Raw genomic sequence first — 24136 nt, forward strand, 5'->3', positions numbered from 1 at the left:
GGAGAACCACTAGAGTGATGATGGAACTCAACAGCTGAGGGAAACCCTAGAGATCTTTTAGTCCAGCACCTTTATTTACAGATAAGAAACTGAAGTCCAAAGAAATTAACAGCCAGATGGGTCCTCAGTAGTAAAACTGGGACCAAACCCTATTTTTCTGATATATATATATATATCCTGATTAGTCCATGAGAAAATGAAATTAATAAATTCTTCCACAGTTTTCCCAAAGAGGAAATACAAATACTTTTAATGCAGTATAATTTTTGTCTTCTATTTGTAACTTCCACTTACTCGAAACAAGTGGCCCACTGGCTAAAAATTCTCAGAGGCTATATATTACACAAAGATTTTCATTAGAATTGGGTATGATAACATAGAATTTATCTCAATTGTACTATTGATATCATCTCCAATGTGCCTGGTTTACTCCTGGTAATTAAACATCTGTTAGTAATATTGATTAAATATTGATTTGAGCCAGGATCTTAGAGTAACAGGAGTAAACGGAGAATAACTGCCTAATTTTAAGTTGTTTTCTTACGTGGCCTTGCAATTATAAGAAAAATAAACTTTTTAAGAAGTAAGATGAAAAAAAAATTTAAAAAAAATTTAAAAAAATAAAATAAAATAAAATAAAATAAAAGAAGTAAGATGAGGGCCACCTGGGTGGTTGGGTCAGTTAAGCATCCATCTCTTGATCTCAGCTCAGGTCTTGATCTCAGAGTTGTGAGTTCAAGCCCTCCATTGGGCTCCACACTGAGTGTGTGAAGCCTACTTAAATATTTAAAAAAAAAAAGATGAGATACCATATTAAAGATCTTATGATGGCCAAATATTGAAACATGTATGCAACAGACAGTTACGTGCCATAGGAGTTTAGGGAGAGGCCACACATTTCAGTATCTTTTTTTTTTTTCAGGACATTTTTTCCTCCTAAGGAATAAACAGCACATAAAATTTTGTTCCACCAGCAATATGTATAGATTAGATTAGGAGTTCCACATGGTATGACTGTTGGTGGTTCTGAGTTTTGATTGTTCAGAAAGTTAGGCAGCCTACATAATGGAAATTATTTGGGGGAAAAAATGTCTAATTATATTCCCAGGTGAATACAAGGGCTACCTTCCTCTACTCCTGCAAGAAACCATCTTAAGTACACAATAATATTCTAGGTAGGGATCAGACTGTAACTGAGGTATCTATCTGGACTATTCCATACATTCAGGTAGTTAACAATTCAAAAGCAGAATGACTTATGTTAACTTTTTATACATATAAGAAGATCCTTAAAGTGGAACCTGAGCATCCTAGGGAAAAATTATAAAACATTAGGTAAACAATAGGCTAAAAATAGGCATAAACAAATATTTAACATATTGGAATATGGACTATAGTTTAACCTATGAAGCTAATTTTCAAACTCACTTTAAATTGATTTGGTATAAATTTCTATCTTAAATTTCTTGGCAAAGCTTATTAACAAAATAATCATACTACTTAATCTCATTCAAGACAAACAAATCACTGAATATCTAACATTGAATTTATAAACAGTACCTCGACTTATGACCTGTATTTGTCTATCCTACAAGGATGGAGAGAACAACTTCAACAAACTAAAATATTCATAAATTGAAGCTAATAATATAAATAAATATATTTTCTATATACAACCAGAATTTTTCTAAATAATATCTAGAAATCATATTCTAGATACGATTTTCTGGATGAAAATCATTTCTCAAAAGTGATCGCCACAGTTGGAGTAGGCTTGTCTGTTAGTTCAATACCTACCCAGCACCAAGATGCTCAAGTGAAAAGCAACTCAGTCAATAGCTTGAATATTTTGCCCACATGTTACTGAGTATCTATGTATTTAGTAACACTTGAATACAAAAATGGAAAGTATTATTACATTCCTTTTTCATTCTTTAATTTTAATAGATACAGTAATCCCAATATTAAGATTTTGTCTGCCTTTGTGTACACATGCACACACACACACATGCACGCACAGAGCAACAGTGGAACAGCTTTTCTAACAAATACTTAAAAACCAAAGTTATAGTGAAAGTACCATGTCCTGCAAGAATGTTATTTGTTATAATCTAATTAAGGCGGAAACAATCTGATAATACCTGTTTACAGTAGCCTAGCCACTTGATATCAATTACTCAATATTAGATATTTACTGAGGCCTCCTGCTAGGCTTTGCCCTTCCTCAAAGAGATCCAATCTAATTACAGAGACAAGAAATAGACCTATGAATTTTAAACTAACAACATTAAAACTCATGCCTTATCCACATATCAGTAAGAAATCAGGAGCACAGACACATGCTATAGGAGTTTAGAGGTGAGAGCTGTTTTTGTGGACTTGGATGGTCCCAAAGGATGACACAAAGGTTGCAGTTTTGAGCTGATCTGAATGGGTGGTAGATTGGAGTCATGAAATGACTGCTTGAATAGTTATGCACCTTGGCAAAAGTCATTTAAAGCATCCAATACTAAACCTGGCTGTTCTGTTTTTTCACAGTTATGTATACACTGGTGAATCTCAGAAAGAAAAAGAACATCAATTCTCAAATTAACAATGTTTATAATTACTTCCGAGTCAGAACCAAAAACTCTAGAAACATAGGTTGAGTTAAAAAAAAAAAAAAATCACGAAGTCCTATATACATTCATACCCACAAACCCTAGCTATGATCAGAAGCACCTTGCATTATTTTCTTTAAGCCAGAACCACCAGTATTCCCTTTCTTTCTCTGAGAAATTGCATAAATAAAAATAGGAAATAAATCCACTTCTTTGCAGAGATAATGGCTCACACTTAAAACACACCCCAAAGAATCTCTCATGAAAGACTAATGCAACCAGTTCATATCTGTAAATATAAATTGCAGAGAATGGAATCCTCAAGTGAGAAATTATTTCTTTCATGTTATCTTCTAGTTTCAGGCACCAGCTTTATATAACAGTTGGAAATGCTGAAGTCTCTATTTGGTTATTTGTAAGAACACTCTAGTTCATTGCAAAAGTAAGTGGATATGGCTTTGTTAGTGAAGGGGCTATATATTTAATGTCCATTCAATGTTTTGGGAATCATCAATTGCTTGCTCTTGTTTGGTGCGGGAGTCATGTTATGTTAAGTGCATCCACAACCAAGTTGAAGAGCAGATGTGTGGTTTGTGTCTTTGTCCATATAATTTTCTGTTTAGACCAAATGATATTATAGCTGAAAATAACATACCCTGATTTTTCCTGATGCGTGCAGCTCCTCCAAAGTTTAATAGGATATGGCCGAATATTTCTTCCCTTGAGGTTTCTAACCCCAAACAAGGTAGGAGCATGTAAAATTCCTACTGATATAAACTCCCACATGGTTAGGGGGAAAATCCCGTGTACTGTTGCTCAGCACTAAACACAAGCATTATCATGAATGCCGTGTCTTTGAAAGAATCATGAATCAAGTATTATTTCTAATATGGAGAGTGTCCTGGAACTATTGTAGCGAAAGATACAGGAAGAAATTAAATGGCATAGAGGAAAAAAAATAAAATAAAAAAAAAATAAGTGACATCGAGGTTATAAGCACTTTATCAAATTTAGGTCGAATGGCATTCAGTCCCAAGAGAAGCCTAGAGTTTTGTTGCCATCACAATTTGGAATATGAATAAAAAGCCTTAAAACCTTGTGAGTTGGTACAGGCATCTTCCCACCGCCCCCCCCCCCCCCGGCCTTTACTCCTCTTAACTAAACTGACCAGTACATCAGTTGATTGAAGATTGGGGATGAAAATTCATAAAGGCAGTATTGTAACCCCTAAGAGAGTCGTTTTCTTTTACTGTTGCTCCATATTGACTGGCAGAAATTCGAATCTCTCTCTGTCTCCCTCTCTCTGTCTCTGTCTCTCTGTCTCTCTCTCTCTTCCACATCACAGTATAGTTTCTCTGTTGGGGCTTCCCCTTTGAATCCTCTATGAATGAACAATTATTCCTATAGCATCAAGGGCAAACTGCTTTCCATCTGTCCTTAGAGCAGTAATTGTTTTCTGACTCCAAACATCAAAAAAAAAAAAAAGTAAATAAATAAAAGAGACACCGACCGCAGTGTGATTACACTGGAAGGAATAGAACTTTTAAAAGCTGGACAGTGAAATCCATCAGATGCAGTGCAGTGTTAGGTCCCCGTTAACATTAGCATCTAGCTGATAGATATACATAGACATGTATAAATAGGAGTTTATTTTAATAGAAAATTGTATTCTTTTGCCTTCTTTCTTCTCAAAAAGAAAAAAAGGCACATTTTTGGCTTCCACCTTTCTTCATTACATACAGGATGTTCCTTTTAAACTCTAATGAATACAGATGGAGGAGGAAATGAGCAAAAGGAGGAACCAGGAAATAGCTGCTAAGCAAAACAAAATATATTAGCAATTTGTTGGGGAGTCAAATTGGAAGGGCTGCATTTTCAGTCCTTGATCAGAGTGATGAAATCGAGACTGTCCTAGATACATATATTAGTAGCAAATAGAATTATCTTAATCATCTGCTCCAAATGAATTTTTTCAAGTTTCTGCATACATATGTGAAAGAAGAAATACAGATCAAGCTCACCCCTATTAGTATAATTCTGTGAGGATTCGGGGGAGGTTTAGTGGCTTTATTCCTTGGCAAGTTCAATGAGAGCATCCTCAGTGAAATGTCACTCAGTATTTCCCATTGAATTTCATAGCTCGACAAATTATACAAGACAGGATCTAAGACTTAACACTTCTCCACAGTGAGTTTTGAGATGAACAAGATTATGCATTGTTCGAAACCTGAAACAGACCTAACTTAATTATTTTGCTATGTTTTCTGTCAGTGTCCCAGTACTGAAAAACTTTCAGAAATCTCCAGCTACTATCAGGTGCAGTTTTTTAGAATGTGGATAATGAGTTCAAATGAATTTATTTGAGAGGCAGCACAGTTAAATAAAGTGCTTAAATTCGAAATTTTAGCTAAAGGTGCACTTTCTAGCAGAGGCCAGTTCTCTGCAGCCGTAATTTATCTTGTCAACATCTGCAAAGAGCATCAGGCTCTCCCTGGCTTTTGCTATCTTCACAAACAACTCATCATGAATAATTGGAAAAGAAATGGCAGGCAACTTAGAGAGATATCTCTGCCATTTGCAAGCCGATATCATCACAAAGGTAATACATGTTGAGAAGATGATGACATTTTTTAAAGGTAGACAGATTCAAGGTGACTCTGAGCCTGAGTCCAGCTGGTTGATCATTGTGATTATGTTCTGTGATATCTCATCAGTTCAACAAAAATAATCTGACTGGCTTATATGCCCATGAGCTTTTGGTTACCCAGAGAGAATGACATAGTGAATTGGGGCAATGATACCAGGAATTACCTCAACACAACTACTCCTTTAGGAGAGGGACAGTAGGGGATCCTAATATCCATATTGTTACTGGAATAATCCTTGCATAACTGGATTCTTAACTTAAATGGTGATTTTTTTTTTTTTTTTTTTTTTTGCCTCTGAAAATAAACTTCTAATGTTAAACAGTTTTCAGCCAAATACGAGACATCCTTTGTGGCTGAAAGCATCTCCCAGAAATGACCTATACAAATAGTCTCGTCATTCAGGGCTACTTTTCGAGTGGGTTGATGATAAGTTATTATAGTCTGAACGTTTCACTATTGTTTCTAATGTGCTGTTCATTCTTTTAAACCTATCCAGTTGCTCCCAAATTAGCTTTGTCAACAGTTTCTTCTGTTCAAGTTGCAAACCACAAGAGAGGTAGGAATTCTTGGATTCATACAGTGATTTCATGGTGTTATGTGTTGTGAAACATTGCACTGTATGAATCTGGAATATCTGTGAAGTGTACCCATCAGCTTATTGGTGAGGCATGTTGACTGATTCCAATCAATGCATCACACAGTACTAAGATTGTCATCTGTTAGAGAAAAGAAAGCTTCACTCAGAAGTTTGACTGCTGTAAGTTAAAAATGCTGCAACATTTGTTTTCTGAAAGATTAATGTGTGAATAAGCATTAAAACAGTTTAGGGTCCTGTTTCGAACATGAATGTTAGAGTATTAACATTGTTGCTCATTGGCATTGAAAATAAGGAAACCCACTTTCAGTGAGTTTCAAGGATGCTTTTCATGAGAACAGAATGGCAGGTTCCATGTTTTGTGCCCATTTAACTTTGTGACAAATGAAAGACCTTGTAATTTCTATTTCGACTGTTTGGAATGAATTTGAACAAATACCAGTGAATCTGCACTGGGTTCGGCATTGATTATGACCTGAAAATAATAGTTATACTACTTTCTTTAAATGAAAGCAAGCAATATCTCATCTGTGACTCATGAATAGCCCATTCCAGCTAGCATCTGTCATTCACAGAATGAAGATTTTTCAGGAAACATAAAGACTCTTGTTTTGATTTTACCATTTTCTTTTAAATGTCCTATGTGACAGGTGTGTCTTGTTTTCCATCCTTGACTGTTGGGCTTATGTCATGATTTTGGTTGGGTTTTTTGTTTTTTAGTTTGTTTGTTTGTTTGTTTGTTTGTTTGTTTTTTTCATGAAACACCCCTTACAAAGAAATATATTTATTAGCAAAATTGAATTTAGATTGACCCACTTGGTGAAAATGACCATAGTAGTTTCTTTATTCCTTATTGAATAGAGTCAAATCATTTTCCAGATTTCAATTAATGTTGAGTTGATCCTTCTGTGGTGTATAGAACAAAAGATGAAACTGTTCCGAAGATGGGAAGGGGAAACTGACAGTATCCTGTCTTCAACTTTCCTTACAATGTACTTTCACATGTTAAACATTGAAGGAGCCCTTCTGAGGGGAATGCAAATGGATTTGAAATTTGGGGACTGGAAGTTCTTTAGGAACAGAACAGCCACAGGTTCATAGGGTCTCAAGCCTGCTTGGGTATGAATGCACATCATAAAGCAGTCATTGAAGGCACAGGAGGGAGATCTCTCTTTATCTCCCAAATGCAAATCTACACAAAGAAACCAAGGAAGTGGAGGAGAAAAGGAAGAAATAGGGACTTCCACAGATTCCATCTCATTTATGTCATGTCAAGCACATTGGAAATACAAGAGGCCTCTTGACCTGGAATTGGACCCTGCATCGTTGAATCTCGAGTTTCTTGGGGTCACAGCACTAATGAGGTTTGAATACATCTCCAGAGGCAGGAAGAAGCCACCTAATGACTTATATTAAAAAAATCCATATCATCATCAAATGATGTATGTGGAAGAACTTCAAAAGCTACATAAGGTTGCAAGATAGGGTGGGGGGTGGGGTAAGGACCAGCAAAATGCTACAGCCACTTTATTGCCACCCCTGGAGGAGGCCCCTCAGAGGCACACTGACTCTGTGAATATAGTAAGGGGGAAATATTTTTCAAGAGTTTTCATTCCTTCACTTTCTATCTAAACTCTTTTTCCCAAATCATCCTCCTCCTCCTCCTCCTCCTCCTCTTCCTCCTCCTCCTCCTCCTCCTCCTCCTCCTGCTGCTGCTGCTTCTTCTTCTTCTTCTTCTTCTTCTTCTTCTTCTTCTTCTTTGTGACTAAAATGAATTTTCATCAGCTTTCCTCATTTGGCCAAGAAAGAAAAAACAACCTGGGCAATTCAGAGTACTGATCTCATATTTCCATAGGCAATGTAACATATGATTAGAGGCAACATGGGAAGAGTCAGGAAGAAGACACCAAAGGGAAATTTAACCCCTCCTCTTCTGACATTGCACTCTTTCTCTCTCCAACCTCTTGTTTCTGGAAACTCCTCCTTTCCTGGTCTTCCCTCCAGCCAGGGTCAATCAGAAAGAACCTTTACCTAAGAAGATGGGGTCTTTCCTGATCTAGAAAGCCAACTTTGAACTCTCCTTCTAAAACATCCCTAGCTTTTATTGGTCTTGACTAGCCAGTCACTAAGTACCATATTATCATAACTGCTTTATATGTTCTCATACAAGTCACATATAAAATCCCCCATAGAAGATTTCCCACCACCACCACCCCCAGGGGACTTTGGTTGTCACAGCTCGGAAGTTGCTACTGCATCTAGTAGCAGAGGTGAAGGATGCTTCTGAATATCCACCAGTATATAGGAAAACAAAGAACTATTCGGACCAAAATGTAAATAGTGCCAAGGTTGAGGAACGGCACTAGACTCTACACGGCTGGTTCATGTTGTCCCTTGGCACCAGGTGATTCTCAGGAAATATGTGTTGCCAGTGCTTGCATGCCACACCATGGAAATATGTTGTAGAGGACCCCAAGAGTTTGTCTACACAACAGCAATTAAAACTTGTCTACAATGTAATTTGAGTTTGAAAAACTATAAAAAGCCATAGCAATGTTTACAAATCTCTTTTTTTCTGCCAAAACAGATCTTCATAGACATATAGACAGCTCTCAGCTAAAATAATCACTAACTCAGTTATATCTTGTTGTGTGGCTGTTGTTTTTCTAAGCTCTTTAATATATGGATATAGCCAGACTCTTATGGAATTCAAATGGGGAGAAATGAATTTAAACATCATTTTCCTCTTGTGTCTTCCTCTGTTTTGCAAAGGAAGGCACCCCAGAATCATCACAGGTTCATTGATATGTTCATTTGACAACATTTTTTGAGTGCTTAGTATGTGCTAGGAGGTGTTTTGAGTTCCATGATTCCATGGTGAACAAAACAGATACAGTCTACACTCATCCAATTATGCTCAGAGTATGGGGGAGAAAATTGTTTTAAATATACTTTTCAGATACTACAAATTCTACAAAAAAATTAAATAGGCTTAGAAAACTGGGGATTAGTATGTTTAGGCCAGGAGCTGTTACTGAGTGAGTGGTCACAGAATATTCTTTGAGCAGAAACCTAAAAAACAAAGTGAAGAAGGAAGTCATAGGGATGTCCAGGGGAAGAGAATTCTACATGGAAATAACAGCAATAACCCAGGTGCCTTTAACTAAAGATGAAATAGTAAGAGGTGGTGAGATTCAGAATGTATTTTAAAAGCATAGTCAAGAAGATCTGCTGATTGATTGATTGATTGTCGAGGATGAGGGAAAAAAAGAGACACCAAGAACAACTCCAAGAATTTTGGAGCTAAGCTCCAAAGCTAAGCAACTGGAGGAAAGGAATTGCTATTTACTGAGATAGGGTGAGCTGCCTGGGTGAGTAGCAGGTTTGGGAAGGTAACTTAAGAGCTCAGCTATGAACATGTTGAAGTTGAGGTATCCATTGAATGTCCAAGTGGAGACTAAGAATGCAGTTGAGAAGGTCAGGCTGGAGGAAGTCTCACGAGTTGATCTAGGCTGAAATAATTGTTTTGGAAAGGTCAGCATAGAGCTGGTATATAAAGTCATGAGGCTGGGTAAAGAGCCCTGGCTCTTGGGTGAGTCTAAAGAGCAAGAAGTTCCAAGAACTAAGCCCTGAGACATTTGAGGAGAAAGGACAAAAAGGAAAAGAGAGGGGGAAACAATGGTGAGTAGGGAAGAAGAAGCAAGAGTGAGTGGGTGGCTCCAAAGCTCCCTGTTTCAGGAAGGGTTGCCTGACAGCCTTAAAGGTCCCTTTGAGGTTTATGGTCATGAACTTAAAGTGAGACTTGTTTCAAAATAGTTGGAGAAATGATCCAACTACATTTTAGCTGCTGGGGTGTAGGCATGGAGAGATGGGGAATTGGATTTAAGCAAGATCAGGTTTTCCCAGGAGACTATAATGGGATGGGCACTAGAAGGGCAAAGGAGATGAGAATGAATGAAAGGAAGTCACCATAAGGAAGGACCACAGACTCCATACTCTGTAAGAAGGGGAAGGAGGACATGGTAGGTGAATGAATTAGAAGATCAAAGAATTATTGAACTATTAGTATCATCACTGCAGGGTCTTAATATGTTAATATAGCTCAGACCACATCATTAATGATCATTCAAGGATTCTGTGCCTATGTGGAAAGACCAGTTCCTAAAGAGTGGAAGATTAACAGAATACTAAAATATAATACAGCTGCCTGATAATTACATTTGAGGTGTCCTCTCATGTTTTTCAAAGATCTTTTTCTCATTTTACATTCTCAAATATGTCATGGCCAGAGAAGACAGCTTTATTGAAGTCTCAAAAGAGTCTTAGAAGTCTTAAAAGAATTAAATTGCTACCCCATTTCCTAGATTATAAGGCATATAGATATCCACTTATCTTCTAAAATACATTTATTAATATTGGGTGTGTAACTGATAGGTTCTATATATAATTACTTATACAACTTATATTATTCGCCTTTTCCTATTGAAATTGAGAAGTCGGTTCTCAAACAAGATGCAGAAACAAATCATCTTATCAAGAAAATGTATACTATTCATTGAATTCAAAGAATAGTAGATGTTAGTGTGACATTTGACATGTCCATGGAGACTCATGGGTTGGGTCCTGAAAGTGTCAAACTTGGATATCTACGGATATGTTTTCTTTGTTTTCTTTCTTGGATAAAACTGTCTGTCAGATGGAGCTTAGCGTGTAGCTCTGGCCATTGGGCGGATCTTATGGAACCCTTCAAACACCCACAAAGGAACTCTATTAAGAAACTTCTCCAGCCTTATTCTCTACAGTTACCCCAGCTTCATATGTGTGCATGCTCTGTTCCTTTCTCATCTGAAGTGCCCATCCCCCACCCCCATCCTCCCTTTTTTTCCTAATATACCCACCTGCCCTCACAGAAGATTCAGTGTTAAGTCCATTGTTAGGTTGTTTTTTCCTCTTTTTTTAAAGATTTTATTTATTTATTCATGAGTGACACAGAGAGAGAGGTAGAGACACAGGCAGAGGGAGAAGCAGGCTCTCCACAGGGACTGATGTGGGACTCGATCCTAAGACTCCAAGATCATGACCCAAGTCAAAAGCAGTCACTCAACCACTGAGCCACCCAGGCATCGCAAGTTAGTTTTTCCTAATTCTCCTCGAGTTATTTGAATTTCTCCTTAGATCGCTTTGTGTCACTGTTTAATTTTCTTAGCATATGCTCTTTTGTTTTCTATTCTAAGTGTGTGTTTGCCTTACCCACAAAGCAAGCTTTTTGACAACAAGGACTTTTGTGTGGCTCCAAAGTTTCTGGGACAAATTTATGCACATAAAGGATACCTTTGGGAAAAAGCTGGTTAAATTATATTAGGTGAACCAAGGGCTGGCCTGGGGTCATGAATGTGAAGAACAACCTCCACCAAGGAACCTGTTCCAGAGGAGGAGAGTCAGAGGACAGGGCTGTAGGTACGCACTCCTCAGCAATTCCAGACAGCTCTGAAGAAGTCCTGAGGAAGCAATTAGATTTGGCAGTTGGGTCTCCTTCCTGCAACCTCTACTCTTGGATGGCTCTAGCCCAGAAAGGTTCTCCGTATTTCAAATCCTCAACCAAGGAAGGTTCTAGAGATCTTTTAGAGTTCCCAGGAAGTCAGAAATGCCAGCATAAACAAGGTGTAACTCGAAGTAGAGTGTATTGGAGCGAAATATTTGTTTTTTAAGAAAATTTAATTTGGTGATCTGTAATTGTACTACTTTTGTTGCTATTATTTTATTATTATTAATTTGGCATGCCTTAACAACTGAATTTATACAGATATGTTCTTATCTCATCTCCCACATCCGAGTCCCAAGGCCTCCTTCCCACTCTGTTCTCCTTCTCCCTCTGCTTCATCCCTGTCCCAACACCCAGCACACTTGCACACATGACAAAGTTAGCCTCCTCTAAAGAAAGTGGCTTGCCTTCAGGAGCCTCCCTCTTCTTGCTTCTCTTTTAAGCATCGAGAATCCCCAAGGTGTTCACTCTATTTCTGGTGTCTTCCACTCTTCACCATTCCCAGTGTCCTCCTCTACTTTTTCTATCCAAATTTGACTTTATTCTCTCAGGACCTTGACCTCAGCTGTCTGTAGAGTAACTGGCTCTGCTCTAAATGAGTCCACACCATTCTGATGAGTAGCAGCATTAAAAAAAAAAAAAAAATCTAGTCACTCTTTCTTATTCCTCCTTATTCATTTTGACAGTGACTATTCATTTTTACTCTGCTCATCAAATGCAATACTTCCAAAATTTATCTAGGCCAAAAAGAGTAATTCAGCCCCTTGCATAGTGCCTGGCACATGGTAGATCAACCCAATATAATATTTATTGAATGAATGATTGAATGAATGGGCTCAAATAGTGGTTGTGTTTGGCTTCCTAGTGAGATAAAATAAAAGCTAGACATTAATAAGAGGAGTATTTTTAGATTAGATAAACAAAGTTTACAGGATCATGGTTGACTTTCCTCATAAATGTCCAGGCCTATCCCCATATTTTGAGAAGGCAAATTAGCTTCCTTTCCTACTTATTTCTTCCACCTCTTTTTTCTGTCTGATTTGATCATTATTGCCACCAAAAAAGGCTTTGTCTTTACAACTTCTTTGAAAAACGTTGAATTAGATGAACAACTTCTTGCTTCACTGAGATGCAACAGAGAGAAAATCGAGTCACTCTCCACCCTTCCCCTGGCTCTCCTCCTCTTCCCTCATCTCCTTGTCTAGTTCTTCCCACTATCATGCCTCAGCCTCAGAGGCTCCTTCTGGGGGAAACAAATAAAAGGAAATCTGGGGTATTGCCCAATAATTAGCTACCTAATTCTTCTTTTGTAGTGGACTAGCTTGAAACTTGGGTGAAAAGGAAATCTTAAGAGAATGTTTCCCATATAAATCATCTCCCTGCTTTTTATATTTTCTCTCACACATAAACAAACTTCAGATTTGGCCTGACGAAAGGCTCACAAAAGCTGTCTTCCCTCTTAGCATTTGGAAAAAACAAAAATAGAGAATTGTTTAGTTGTCTCGACCCTTATTAAATTTGCCACCATTTCTGGGAAACCCTGACCAAGTTACCATCTTGACGCAAATGATAATGAGACTCAAAACAAAGGAGTCATGGGTGGATGGCAGGCTCAGGCTCCAGATGTTCACATACTCCCTCCCTCTTTTTAAGAGTGCAAATATGAAGAATAAATGAGGGAAATGACAAAGACAGTAAAGCTCTCGATGTGCAAAAATTAGAACTTTGCATCAATGGCAACTGAGCCTTCCCAAATTTTAAAAGGTGTACACCTGCAAATGCTTCTGTTCATATTGTATGCCAAGAATTAACACTCTCCAGTCATGTTCTGAATGTCCAACCTTTCTATCCTGCTTGAAACAGATGCTACTTCCATGCCAGTCACAACCACCTGTGGTCGCCATGTGTCATGTTGCATCGCATAGATGTAATGCCATCCCGCCATCTTTTCTCCACTCTTCATTTTATCCAAGCATGTAGTGTGCTATTACTCTGCTACTGTATACACTCTGTATACATTTCTGTTCTTCCTTGCAAGATTGTGAATGCTTCGGCCACTCCAATCGATGCAGTTATATCGATCTGCTAAATACAGTCATTTGCGTGAGCTGTAAACACAACACTAGAGGGCAGCACTGTGAGTTATGCAGGCTGGGCTACTTCAGAAATGCTTCTGCACAGCTGGACGATGAGAATGTGTGCATAGGTCAGTTCCATTATAATTTCAGCTATTGTTCTGTGCCTTTCGAGGTATGGGGAGCTATTTAAGGTGAAGAGGCTGTTGATTTGCATCATGGCTGAATCAGAATGAACTTTCTCAATGGAGAGAACATCCTTGTGGTAGACTTAAAATTCTCTTGTGCTGGTTGAATTGGGGGATATATTCTGAATCCTTATGTCATTGTTGCCTTAAAGATGATGAACAGAAAATCATGTTTAGAAGATGAAGAATTTTCTATTATTCTTCTCCCTTCCTTTTTTTGCATGAAATCTTAAACTCTGGTAATATTGAACTGATCATAAAGTCTTAAGTTGTACATTCAACTTTTAAAATGGAAACTCACTATATGGAATTTAATTATAGATATGAGAAATTAGGACAAACTCTTGCATATAATTGGTAGCCAACAAATATTGATTAAATACTGCCATTTGGAATTGAAAGCCATTACCAGTTGGTAATATAGAAGTTTGCCAGACTTTTCCATCCATAGTAATGAAATTCCATTTATTTAATTTTCCTTTAGCCTCTAAAAGGAGAAGCAATTTCTCAAAGCTATTCTAGGCAACTAATTCTCTTAGTTTCCAAGGTAAATAAGCTCTGGAACACTGGGTCTACAGAGTTCTCTCCAGCACTCTCCCCCACCCACCATGACTACTACTTGTAGTCAACTGGAGAGAACTTGCCCTTCCCACCCAAAAGAAGTTTCTCCTACCTTTTGCACAGTAGTATCTGTTGTTAAGAATGGGAGCTGATGGAAAAATAAGAAACAATAAATGGAATTTCACTCCACGATTTACTTTGAAGAAATGGCATATATTTAAAATGATCAAGTGTATGTGCATACCTGTTACCTCGCTGGTAGATAACTATGCAGGCAACTAATTTTAAAAGTAGAATTTCTCACATAGAGATTAATTTAAATAGAAAACACATGCTGAAAAATGACAGTCTTTTCATCAAAAAAAGAAATCTAATTAATCTACTTTTCTGGGATCATTGTTTTCTGATCGGAGTATCAAGGTCATATAGCTACTTGCCCAGGATCACCTAAGATAGCCGTGCGAGTTATTTTGAAATCAGTTAGGCCGAGTTTACATAATACTATTTATTTCTACAGTATGTTCTATTTTTCAAAGTGCCTCCTTATTTATTATTATTTGTGAATTAGTGGAGAAATCACTGGACTTAGAGGCCGGAGAGCTGGGTTCAAGTCCCAGTTTGCTATTTAATAGCTGTATGCTTTAGGTAAGTCATTTCAGAATTCCTGGTCAAACTGGGATCATATGGGATGCACAGGAAACACTTGGTAAACTGTGAAGTGACTTGCAAATATTTTTTTTTACTTAATCCTCATTAACAAAATTGTGGGGGTAAGTATTCCACTGATAATTTCCTCTACTTTTTAGTTGAGAAAAGTAAGGCAAATTGACCCAAATCATACAGCTTCAGCAAAGAGTTAGTTTCCTGACTTCAAAGCTTGAACACCGTCTCCCAACTATCCTGACATAATTAGCAAAACTAAGCTTGTCAGACTTCTACTTATGGTACGTGTTTTGGATGACAGTAGCAATTCCACTGTGAGCTTGCGAACAGAAGTTCAATTGCCTTTATAACTAATGGGGTTACAAAGATTTGAGGTTATTAATAACCCAAAAGACATGTAGCTGTTGGAATTTTGAATGCAGTTACATTTCAATGATGTCATTTGTAAAAATATATAAATGTCATACTATAAATATGAAAACAAGAGAAAAAGTAAAATAAATAAGGACATAGGAATAAAAATCATTTATATAAAACACCTGAGATTAAAATATTTTACAGTGTTAATTTCATATTATTTTAAGTAAATCAAAGAAAAAGCCCTAAATGAAAAGATTTTATTCCATATAATCTCTACTAGCAAGTAACTTAGCAATATACAAGTGTTTTACTCAGAATTTTCTATTCTTATGAACTTTGGCCTTTTTCCAGTCCTCAAGTAATCTTATAGACTATAAAATCTGTGCTTCCTATTCAATTTTAAGAGGTATAGTTCTGCTGTAAATCTATGTTTGATTACCTTCAGACAGGAAGACAGCCTGTTTAACTTTTGTCTTTTAAATTGTAACATAAACTAGAGACGAAATATACATTTTCCCTACTTAAAAAAAAATTGAAAGTAGTGGTTTTCTCATTTCTAGAAAGTTTGTTCATTAAAGTTATAAACCTTTGGGGAATTTTATTTTATTGAGGCAAACGTGTTTCTATTCAGTATTTTATACTCTTTAAACCAAGTAAATTGGCAAGCCGAAAGATGAGAATTTTTAGGTACCATTAAAATTAGCTATAATATTCACCCACATACCAAAATTCTTTAAATTGCTGCCCTTTTCCTAAGAGGAAAGATTATTTATAGAGAATGAGTTGAAAAATGTGGCTGGCTGGTACATGCTACACAGTCTATCTTTTGTTTTTAGTCTATATATGCATACAATCAATCAGTAACAATTTTCTAAAAAAGCTATGGATCTGCTTTTCCCGCTTGAGGGGCCAAGGGTCGAGGTATCAGCGCTGCCTTACTCACCAGGCTAAGGCTGGAGTTTGCTCTCTGAGGGCCACTGGTAGTCTATGGCTCCCTATTGCCAAGGTTTGCCATATGGAAAAGTATGAACCGACACCCTCTTTTCCACGGTTCAGCTCCCCAAAGGGCTTGAGGCAGAACTGAGAATTAAATTTAAGAACGTACACCGCAAGTAATTGAGAGCTTAATACCTTTTTGTATAGAAAGCACAAATGAAAATGAATGGATATGTACCCAATTCACTTTCACGGAATTAAGCACCAATCTCGGAAATTTGAACTTCATCCAAGTCTTCTCTAATTTTGAGGACAAGAAAGGCCCCCTGCCATTTCTTTAACAAATGACAGTGAAACCCACCACACTGGTTATAAGGGAACAGACCCTATCTTTGACAGAATGTAGACTGCATTGAAATCGATGTCACAAACTATTTGCATCATTTTATATTATAGCAAATATAAAATGCAGGCTATTCCGTGTTGCCACAGTGATTGCGGCTTTGTGACTACTGAGGAACTTACCCATTTTCATATAAATTCCAAGCACAGTCATATCTCCAAAGATGCATGTAATTACCCTGTATGACGCAGCAATTACATGAAGATGACACTCTTGCATGCTTCTGTCTCATATAAACTCAAGCATTTAGCAGGAAGCTAGAGGATATGTGGTTCATGACCTTGAGTAATCACTGCTAATAATCTCTGATAACAAGCTTGACATCAGAATGAAAAACAAGGCTCAGCAGTTACCACTAAACATATCTCAAATTATGCTGTATTATTTTTTAGACCCCTTGAAACCCAAGATGAGGTAACCAAAGATACCTTCTATAGACAAGACTCTTCTAACACCTATAAATCAATTGTAGTATAACTTTTTAATCAAACCTCCAAAAATATGTCAGGTTGTTTTCAGCCTAACAGTCCTGCATAATTCTTCTTAATTTCATGAAATAAAATATAATACTCCAAGACCATCACCAATATCTACCATTGACCATGGTCTCACAAGTGTTATTTTTTTTTTAAACTAAGTTATTTGTACATAAAGTTGCGTGTAGACCACACCTCTCCTTGTCATTTATTTTCATTACCGTTGGAATAACACTACACTTAATCACCTTTTCTTATGACAACCACTGGGATGTCTTATGGTTTAAATGCTCCACATTTTTTTTTTAAATTGTGTTTACTTTTTTTGCATCTAGACCCTTATATTAATATAATTGCTATGAGCTAATTAACTAGAGAATCTATGAAATCAGCTTGGCCAGATATAATTATACTCTCTGGTTTATGAAATGTTGGTGATTCATTGTCAAGCTATACACTTTAAATAGTAAGAAACATAGGTACATACTTATATATATGCACATACAACATTTTTAAAGCCACAACAAAATTACTATTTTAAAAACAACTCCCATATACATACACATTAAAATTTAAAAATTCCCACTTAAAATAAAACTCTAGCTATTAATCACAAAGCAAGTCAGGCAAGGAGGGAGCATCTTAGTTTATTTAGTTTTACTTTTACCTACATATGTCACTATTAGTCTTAGAAACATTTGTATCACAACAATGCTGAACTCAAAAATTGACTTAGTCAACATGAAATAAGTCATAATTCTAAGACCTTCTACAGTCTTAGAAGAACCTATCTAATTAATTCCGATGACAAAAACAGAGCCAAATCTCCGGACCTTTCATAAAGTTAAATCTTGAGTCTCTGTTGCCAATCTAAAATGCTAAACTTGATGCTAAGAAGGTGAAGTTATCAGGGCTTGTCCTGATTGGTTGGTGGTTGTTTGGTTGGTCAGTACAATTTTATCTGGTTTTTAAAAAGAAAACCTCTGAACAGGGCATTTTAATATAAAAGAAACAGAGAGGCTTGCCCAAGATCATACAATAGGATAACACAGAAAGGGACTTTGGCTCCCAAATTCCAAAAGCTGCAAACTAACTATTGTTGCCTTTCAAATGGAAATCTAAGGAATATTCCATTTTAGGTTCAGCCTTTCAGCAAAATAGAGCTTCAGAAGCAAAAATATGCTATATAAGAATATGTAAGGAATCAAGAAAATATTCCATTTCCTTTTTACTAGACAAAGTTGTATTGTCCTTCCAATAGACATTATAATGAAAAATGTATGTCTCAAATTATGCCTATGTTGAAATTTACTTGGGATGACAAACCTCTTTTCTTTCATGATTGTTCATCTAGGCTGCATAAAAACTACTAATGTGCCTAGTATCTAAACAACATGTGCAGGCTCCCCACAAAACAGTGTGTGTGTGTGTGTGTGTGTGTGTGTGTATATATATATATATATATATATATATATATATATATATATATGTGCTCTCCCAAATCATAAAGTAAAAATGCCTTTGAATGAGCAAAGTGCATTTATATTACGCTTTAAAAATGTTCAGCAGTTCTCAAATATTGAATGTAACAGATAAGGCCATTTGAATAATTTAAAACAGATTTTACACTGATGGCATATTGATTTATACTTGATATACAAACTTCTCGTGGTGTTCATTAAACCATCTAAAAATGCCCTAACAAATGGAATCTCTATTATGATCTGTTAGCCATGAAGAGCGTGATGTCTTATTTCCTCGAAAGTTTTCAGTTAATTTCCTCCCATATCATAAAAATGGCACCATAGAAGGCTGAGCAAATAAATAAACAAGCCCCAAATAGCCATACTTGCCAAAGCATTTCATTAGTGGACATCTTTCTCTAAGTAAGTGATGCATTTAAGTGACGCTCCTGTGTTGATAACCTCTAAGCCATGCAGACTTGTTTCCAGCCTGTGTGTTGTCTTGTTTCTACAGAGTGTTATTGTAACCCTTTGGGCTCAGTCCATGATCGTTGTAATGGCTCAGGATTTTGTGAGTGTAAGACGGGAACGACAGGGCCTAAGTGTGATGAGTGTCTGCCGGGAAATTCCTGGCACTACGGCTGTCAACGTAAGTAACTCTGGGAGCTGCCCTCTGCCTGCTGCAGCATGGCTGGTTCTGCTTGTCCAGGCTGGTGCGTACAGCTTCTCAGAGCAGAAAAAGACCCAAACCACTGACAAGCTTTGAAAGCTACTTAAGGCCCCAGCCTATGTGTAGGAGAGAGAGCAATCTATCAGCTGTCCAGCTGGCTTCTTTGAAGCCCATCTTCTTCCCCTCTGAATGCTGGAGCAACTTATATTGAAATATTGTGCTCAGATCCAGGTACCTGGCCAGACCATAAATTAAGTGGCACAATAGGGACCCCGCTTGGAAATTCTCACCACAAAATGAAGGGTGATGTGGATGTGGTTAATATATTTCTTGAACTGAAAGCTACCCCGGAGCTCCAGAGTTCATAAATTAAATGATATCTACATAACTTATTACCACCCGTACTATCACACCCATCACTGAATCTTAACCAAAAACCTAAAGGTAATAAATCTAAGGGATATTTAAATGCCAGGGTAAAATAAATGACAAAAATCAATATTGATTTTAAGCCTCTGAGGTTAGGCACCATGCAGTGAGCCTTAGACAGATGCCATTTGGTTCAGCCTCATTTCTCTGAGGATTATCAGACCTTCTTAAAAGCTTGTCAGGCAGGTGGCATGTCGGTGTATTCAGGGAACAGAAATTTAAAAATCTGAGCAGAAGTCTCCTCCTGTCATTCATAACCTTTTCTGCTTTTTTCATTATGCACTAACTTTCCGGGCTTATCTGTACACATCTAGCTTACTAATATTAAAGAGTCACCAGGCAAATCCTCTAGAGCAGTGCAGTCCAATAGCAAATCGTGCAAGCCACATATGGAATTTTAAATGTTTTGTTATCCACATTTAAAAGTAAAGATAAAAAGAAGAAATTGATTTTAACAGCTTATTTAACCCAAATATCTCAAATAGTGTCGTTCAACATATAATCAACATCAAAACTATTAAAGATATATCTTACATTGTCTTCATACTATATTTGAAATCAAGTATGTGTTTTATACTTACTGAACATCTCAATTAGGACTGACCATATTGCAAGGCTTAATAGCTACATGTGTCTACCATATTGGACAGCACAGCTCTAGACCTTCTTTTGCTTACTCTTCACTCGAAAACAATGTCAGCATGCAGGAACTGTCTAAAGCCAATTCCGAGGCTACACAGAGTATGTCACCCACTACTTGTGGAATTAGAGTTATCTCTAAGCTACTCTTCTACATAATGTAAAGCCAAAGTGAGATTTACTGCCATACTATTGCCATAGGCAGCAAAGAACTGTGGTGATAGGTTGAGAAATCTGGCATTGAGTATGCTACGCCAAGGTTAAGATGAGATCCAGGAGCTGGAGGTGAGCGTCTCCAGCCACGCTGGAGAGGAACATTAAAAGACAAATAGGTAGCACACCTCCACATAAGTTCTGCATAAGGCCATAGTTTAAAAGTCCTGCTTGCCGTAGACTCCTAGAAAACACCTTAGGGGTACGGATGACTTGGTGGATCCCAAGGACTATATGAGAGGCCAGAATTCAAAGGCCAGTCATTGATCCTGGAACATCTGGATGTGGCCTCCAGCAGTCAAAAGAAGAGAAGGAGGGACAGAGGAAGCACCTAAACCAGCCCAAGACTCAGGGCATACATTATAATGAAACTTTATGATTAAGATAGTCTTCTCAAAAAGAAAAGCTCATGTAAACTTCCTGATGCAGCAGACCTAATGAATAGGTATAATCAGGGAAAGATATTAAAGAGGAAAGCTAATCTAGCTTTAGCAGAGATATATCCCAAAAAGATCATAACTTGGTTTTTTTGTATTAAATATTGGAGTATTATTTTTAAAAAGTACAATGTCACCAGATTTTCCCTTCTGGAATTGGAAGGCTGGATTACACATGGCCCTACCACATAAGGGCTGTGCAATGTACAAAACCCTCTGTATCTCAGCCCCAGCACCTCACATTCTGGGTATGTCTAGATCAGTGAGATTAAGGAAGTAAATGCTTTATCCTCTTGAGTATTTCTTGAGTATCTACTATGAATTAGGCATTGAGCTAACAGTAGTGGCTACAAGGATGAAATAAGACAGCTGCTGCGGACATACGGGTATGGAGTTCACAATCTGAGGTGAGAGGCTGACAAACAACCCAAAAGTTTTGAAAGAAGGTAATCAGAACTATGAAAGAGCAATGTATGTACTTTTAGTGAAGCCCTGACGGAAGTAAGGCTTCCCAGAGAAGTGATGTTTGGTTCAGTTCTGAAGGATTAGTAGGAGTTCTCCAGGATGGAACTTCTTGAGCAAAGTACATGAGCTAACACACTATGTTCCAGAAATAATCAAGTGATTTTGATATGATGGAAGGATAAGGTGTGTGTGTGTGTGTGTGTGTGTGTGTCTGTGTCTGTGTCTGTGTGTCTGTGTGTGTCTGTGTGTGTGCGTGGGGAGGGACGGAAGATGTTCAAAAGGCAACCAGCAACCAGATCACATGGTTTCCTGAACCAAGCTGAGGAGTTTCTTCTCATCAGGAAGGAGACAGACAAGGGATCCATCATACAGTTTTAGACAGAGGAATGAAATGGTCATAGTTTGTTTTAGAAAGATTACTGTGGCTGCTAAAGGAAGGACTGGAACAGGATGAGACTGGATGTGCTATATCAACTTAACATATTTCAGATATACCTTTGAGTATGCATGCAATAGCTTTATCTCACTCTGAAAGCTTTTTTCCTTCCCTCAGATCCACCTATATTGGGCTGATATTCTGTGCAAAAATATAGAAATTCTGCTGTCAGTTGATAAATGGCTATAGCAAAAGGATCCCTAAGTGCCTTCCCCTGGGATCTCTCAGACTACCCCTAAGAGCCAACAACTAATGGGGTACACCTGTCATGGTAGGGTGCCTCCAGCACCAGTGTTATAACAGATATTCATTCTAATTAGTTGTTAATTGCAGGTTGACAAGTATTTTTCATATTACTCCTGTCTGCACACACATGAATGCCCTCAAAAATGCCCTTCAAAAAATGCCCTTAAAGTCAATCTCTCTCTCTTCCCTCTACCCCTCCCCCAACACACACACTTCTATTGAGTTGAACACATCCTTGGGTTAGCCGCATTATCAGTGGCAGTGATTAACCCAACAACAACAACAACAAAAACTCATGCCAAGAAGAAAGCAGTGGTCAATAGAGCTGGCAATGGTGCTGGCAGTGAGCCATGAGCTTCGGTAAGCAGACACTCTTAGGCCTTGGGCGTGAATTGCCTCTCCACTTCTTACTACCTGCAAGACATAGAGGAAAACCTGTGGCCTGAGTCCAATTTTTTATCTTTTAATGGGAGGTAATACTAGGACATGACACATCTGGTATTCATGAAGGTTCAAGGAAAATAATGAATGTGAACCCCATGGTACATATTAAGCCCTCAATTGTTACTTATTCCAAGCACATGTTGATGTGTCAAAATGCTAGGCAAAAAAAAACTTGTGTTTAAAAGCTATTGTACAATGATAGTGCAGAACATGCAGCAGGATCAGCCACCGCTGGAATTCCAAATTGTTGACCTAGGAACTTCTAAAAAGCCCTTCCTTGATTATAGGCAAGGCCGATTTAAGAGACTGAAGTGAAGCTGATCTGCAAATCAACAATGTGGCTTCAGCAGCGGAAGTGAAGAGCTCCAGGCTCATAAATGAGCCTTCTGCTTCAGGAGGCCATCAGTTGTATGCTCCATAAGCGTAAGCTGGTCTCTCTGACATAAAAGGTGAAAACCATCAGAATGAATGGGCATTAGACAGCCTGGGGCACACCCAATCCAGGAAACAAAGCAGAAATAAAAAGGTTTCAAGGAGACCAAGCTGAATCAAAATTAGTGTCGAGGTTACTAATAGAATAATCAAACAGCGAGGAGAAGACAGGTTTGTTTGGTTGATTTTTTTTTTCCGTGCCTCTTCAAAATTAGTGAAGAGAGTTGAGCCATATCCCAAAGAATAAAGCTAAATCTTCCCAAAGGGAAGACACGTTCCATGCTTCACATAAAATATGGAGGGTTAATATGTATTGGGAAGTGATGAAAAACTTGTCACCAGCACCAAGGAGATTGGACAAGGGAAGGTTTGGAAATTTTGGTTTGGAAAATGGAATGGAAATAGCCACACATAGAACCAATGAGGCTGAAGAGGAGGTATGTGGTTTTCCTGGAGGATGTAGAAGATTCATTAGAAATCATGCAATGTCTATTAAAGCTAACAATTATCCTCCATTTTTATCTAGTTTATATGAATACTACTGGTGCTTTCAAAAGAACTTATAGTCTGAATATTTGAGTTAAAGTCAAAAAAGTTGGTGACATAGTTCAGTGTTATGATTTTGGAAGATAACAAAGCATATGGGAATTAAGAATTAAGTACACGTAGCAAAGGGAACATGGAGATTCAGTTGTTGGACCATGGCCTATATATCCTAATAATCCTAGAAAATGGGTTCTTGGAAAGGATCAGCACATATATTACTGAGAACAGAAGAACATGTGTTTAGTACAAGGCTCAATGGCCTGATCAAGAAGATCCTTAATTCAGTTTGAGTCGAATATTGTGAAAATACCCTTATAAAACCGTAAAACCAGACAGTGTGGCAAACCACAGAGTTTGAAAGAAGAAAAAAGACAACAGTTATTCTCAGGAGAAGAATAAGGAAAGGTTTGTGGAAAAAACTCTATGGTTTAGATGTTTTCCTTCCCAGAGAATGCACAATAACTATATTCATTTTCTACTGCTGCTCTAGTAAACTGCCACAAACTCAGTGGCTCAAAGCTATAAGAATGTATTTCTTACAGTCCTGTATTTAGGAGTCCAAAGAGGATCTCACTGGGCTAAGATCAAGCTGTTGGCAGAGCTGTGTGCCCTTCTGGAGGCTCTAGGGGAAAATCTGTTTCCTTGCCCTTTTTTAGCTTCTAGAAGCTA

At 37.6% G+C, this 24136-nt stretch overlaps 1 protein-coding gene across 1 annotated transcript in view; it reads left to right on the forward strand.

The window, feature by feature from the left end:
• The window catches only part of NTNG1 (netrin G1), a 309029-nt gene that overhangs the window by 246518 nt on the left and 38375 nt on the right, over positions 1-24136 (forward strand). Inside the window, exons 6-9 of the mRNA XM_077906996.1 lie at positions 3280-3345; positions 5745-5804; positions 13424-13591; positions 19025-19159. Of these exons, the coding sequence (XP_077763122.1) occupies positions 3280-3345; positions 5745-5804; positions 13424-13591; positions 19025-19159 (429 nt within the window). The remainder of the gene's footprint in view (positions 1-3279; positions 3346-5744; positions 5805-13423; positions 13592-19024; positions 19160-24136) is intronic.

The sequence above is a fragment of the Canis aureus genome, chromosome 8, assembly GCF_053574225.1.
Source record: "Canis aureus isolate CA01 chromosome 8, VMU_Caureus_v.1.0, whole genome shotgun sequence".
Taxonomy (NCBI): domain Eukaryota; kingdom Metazoa; phylum Chordata; class Mammalia; order Carnivora; family Canidae; genus Canis; species Canis aureus.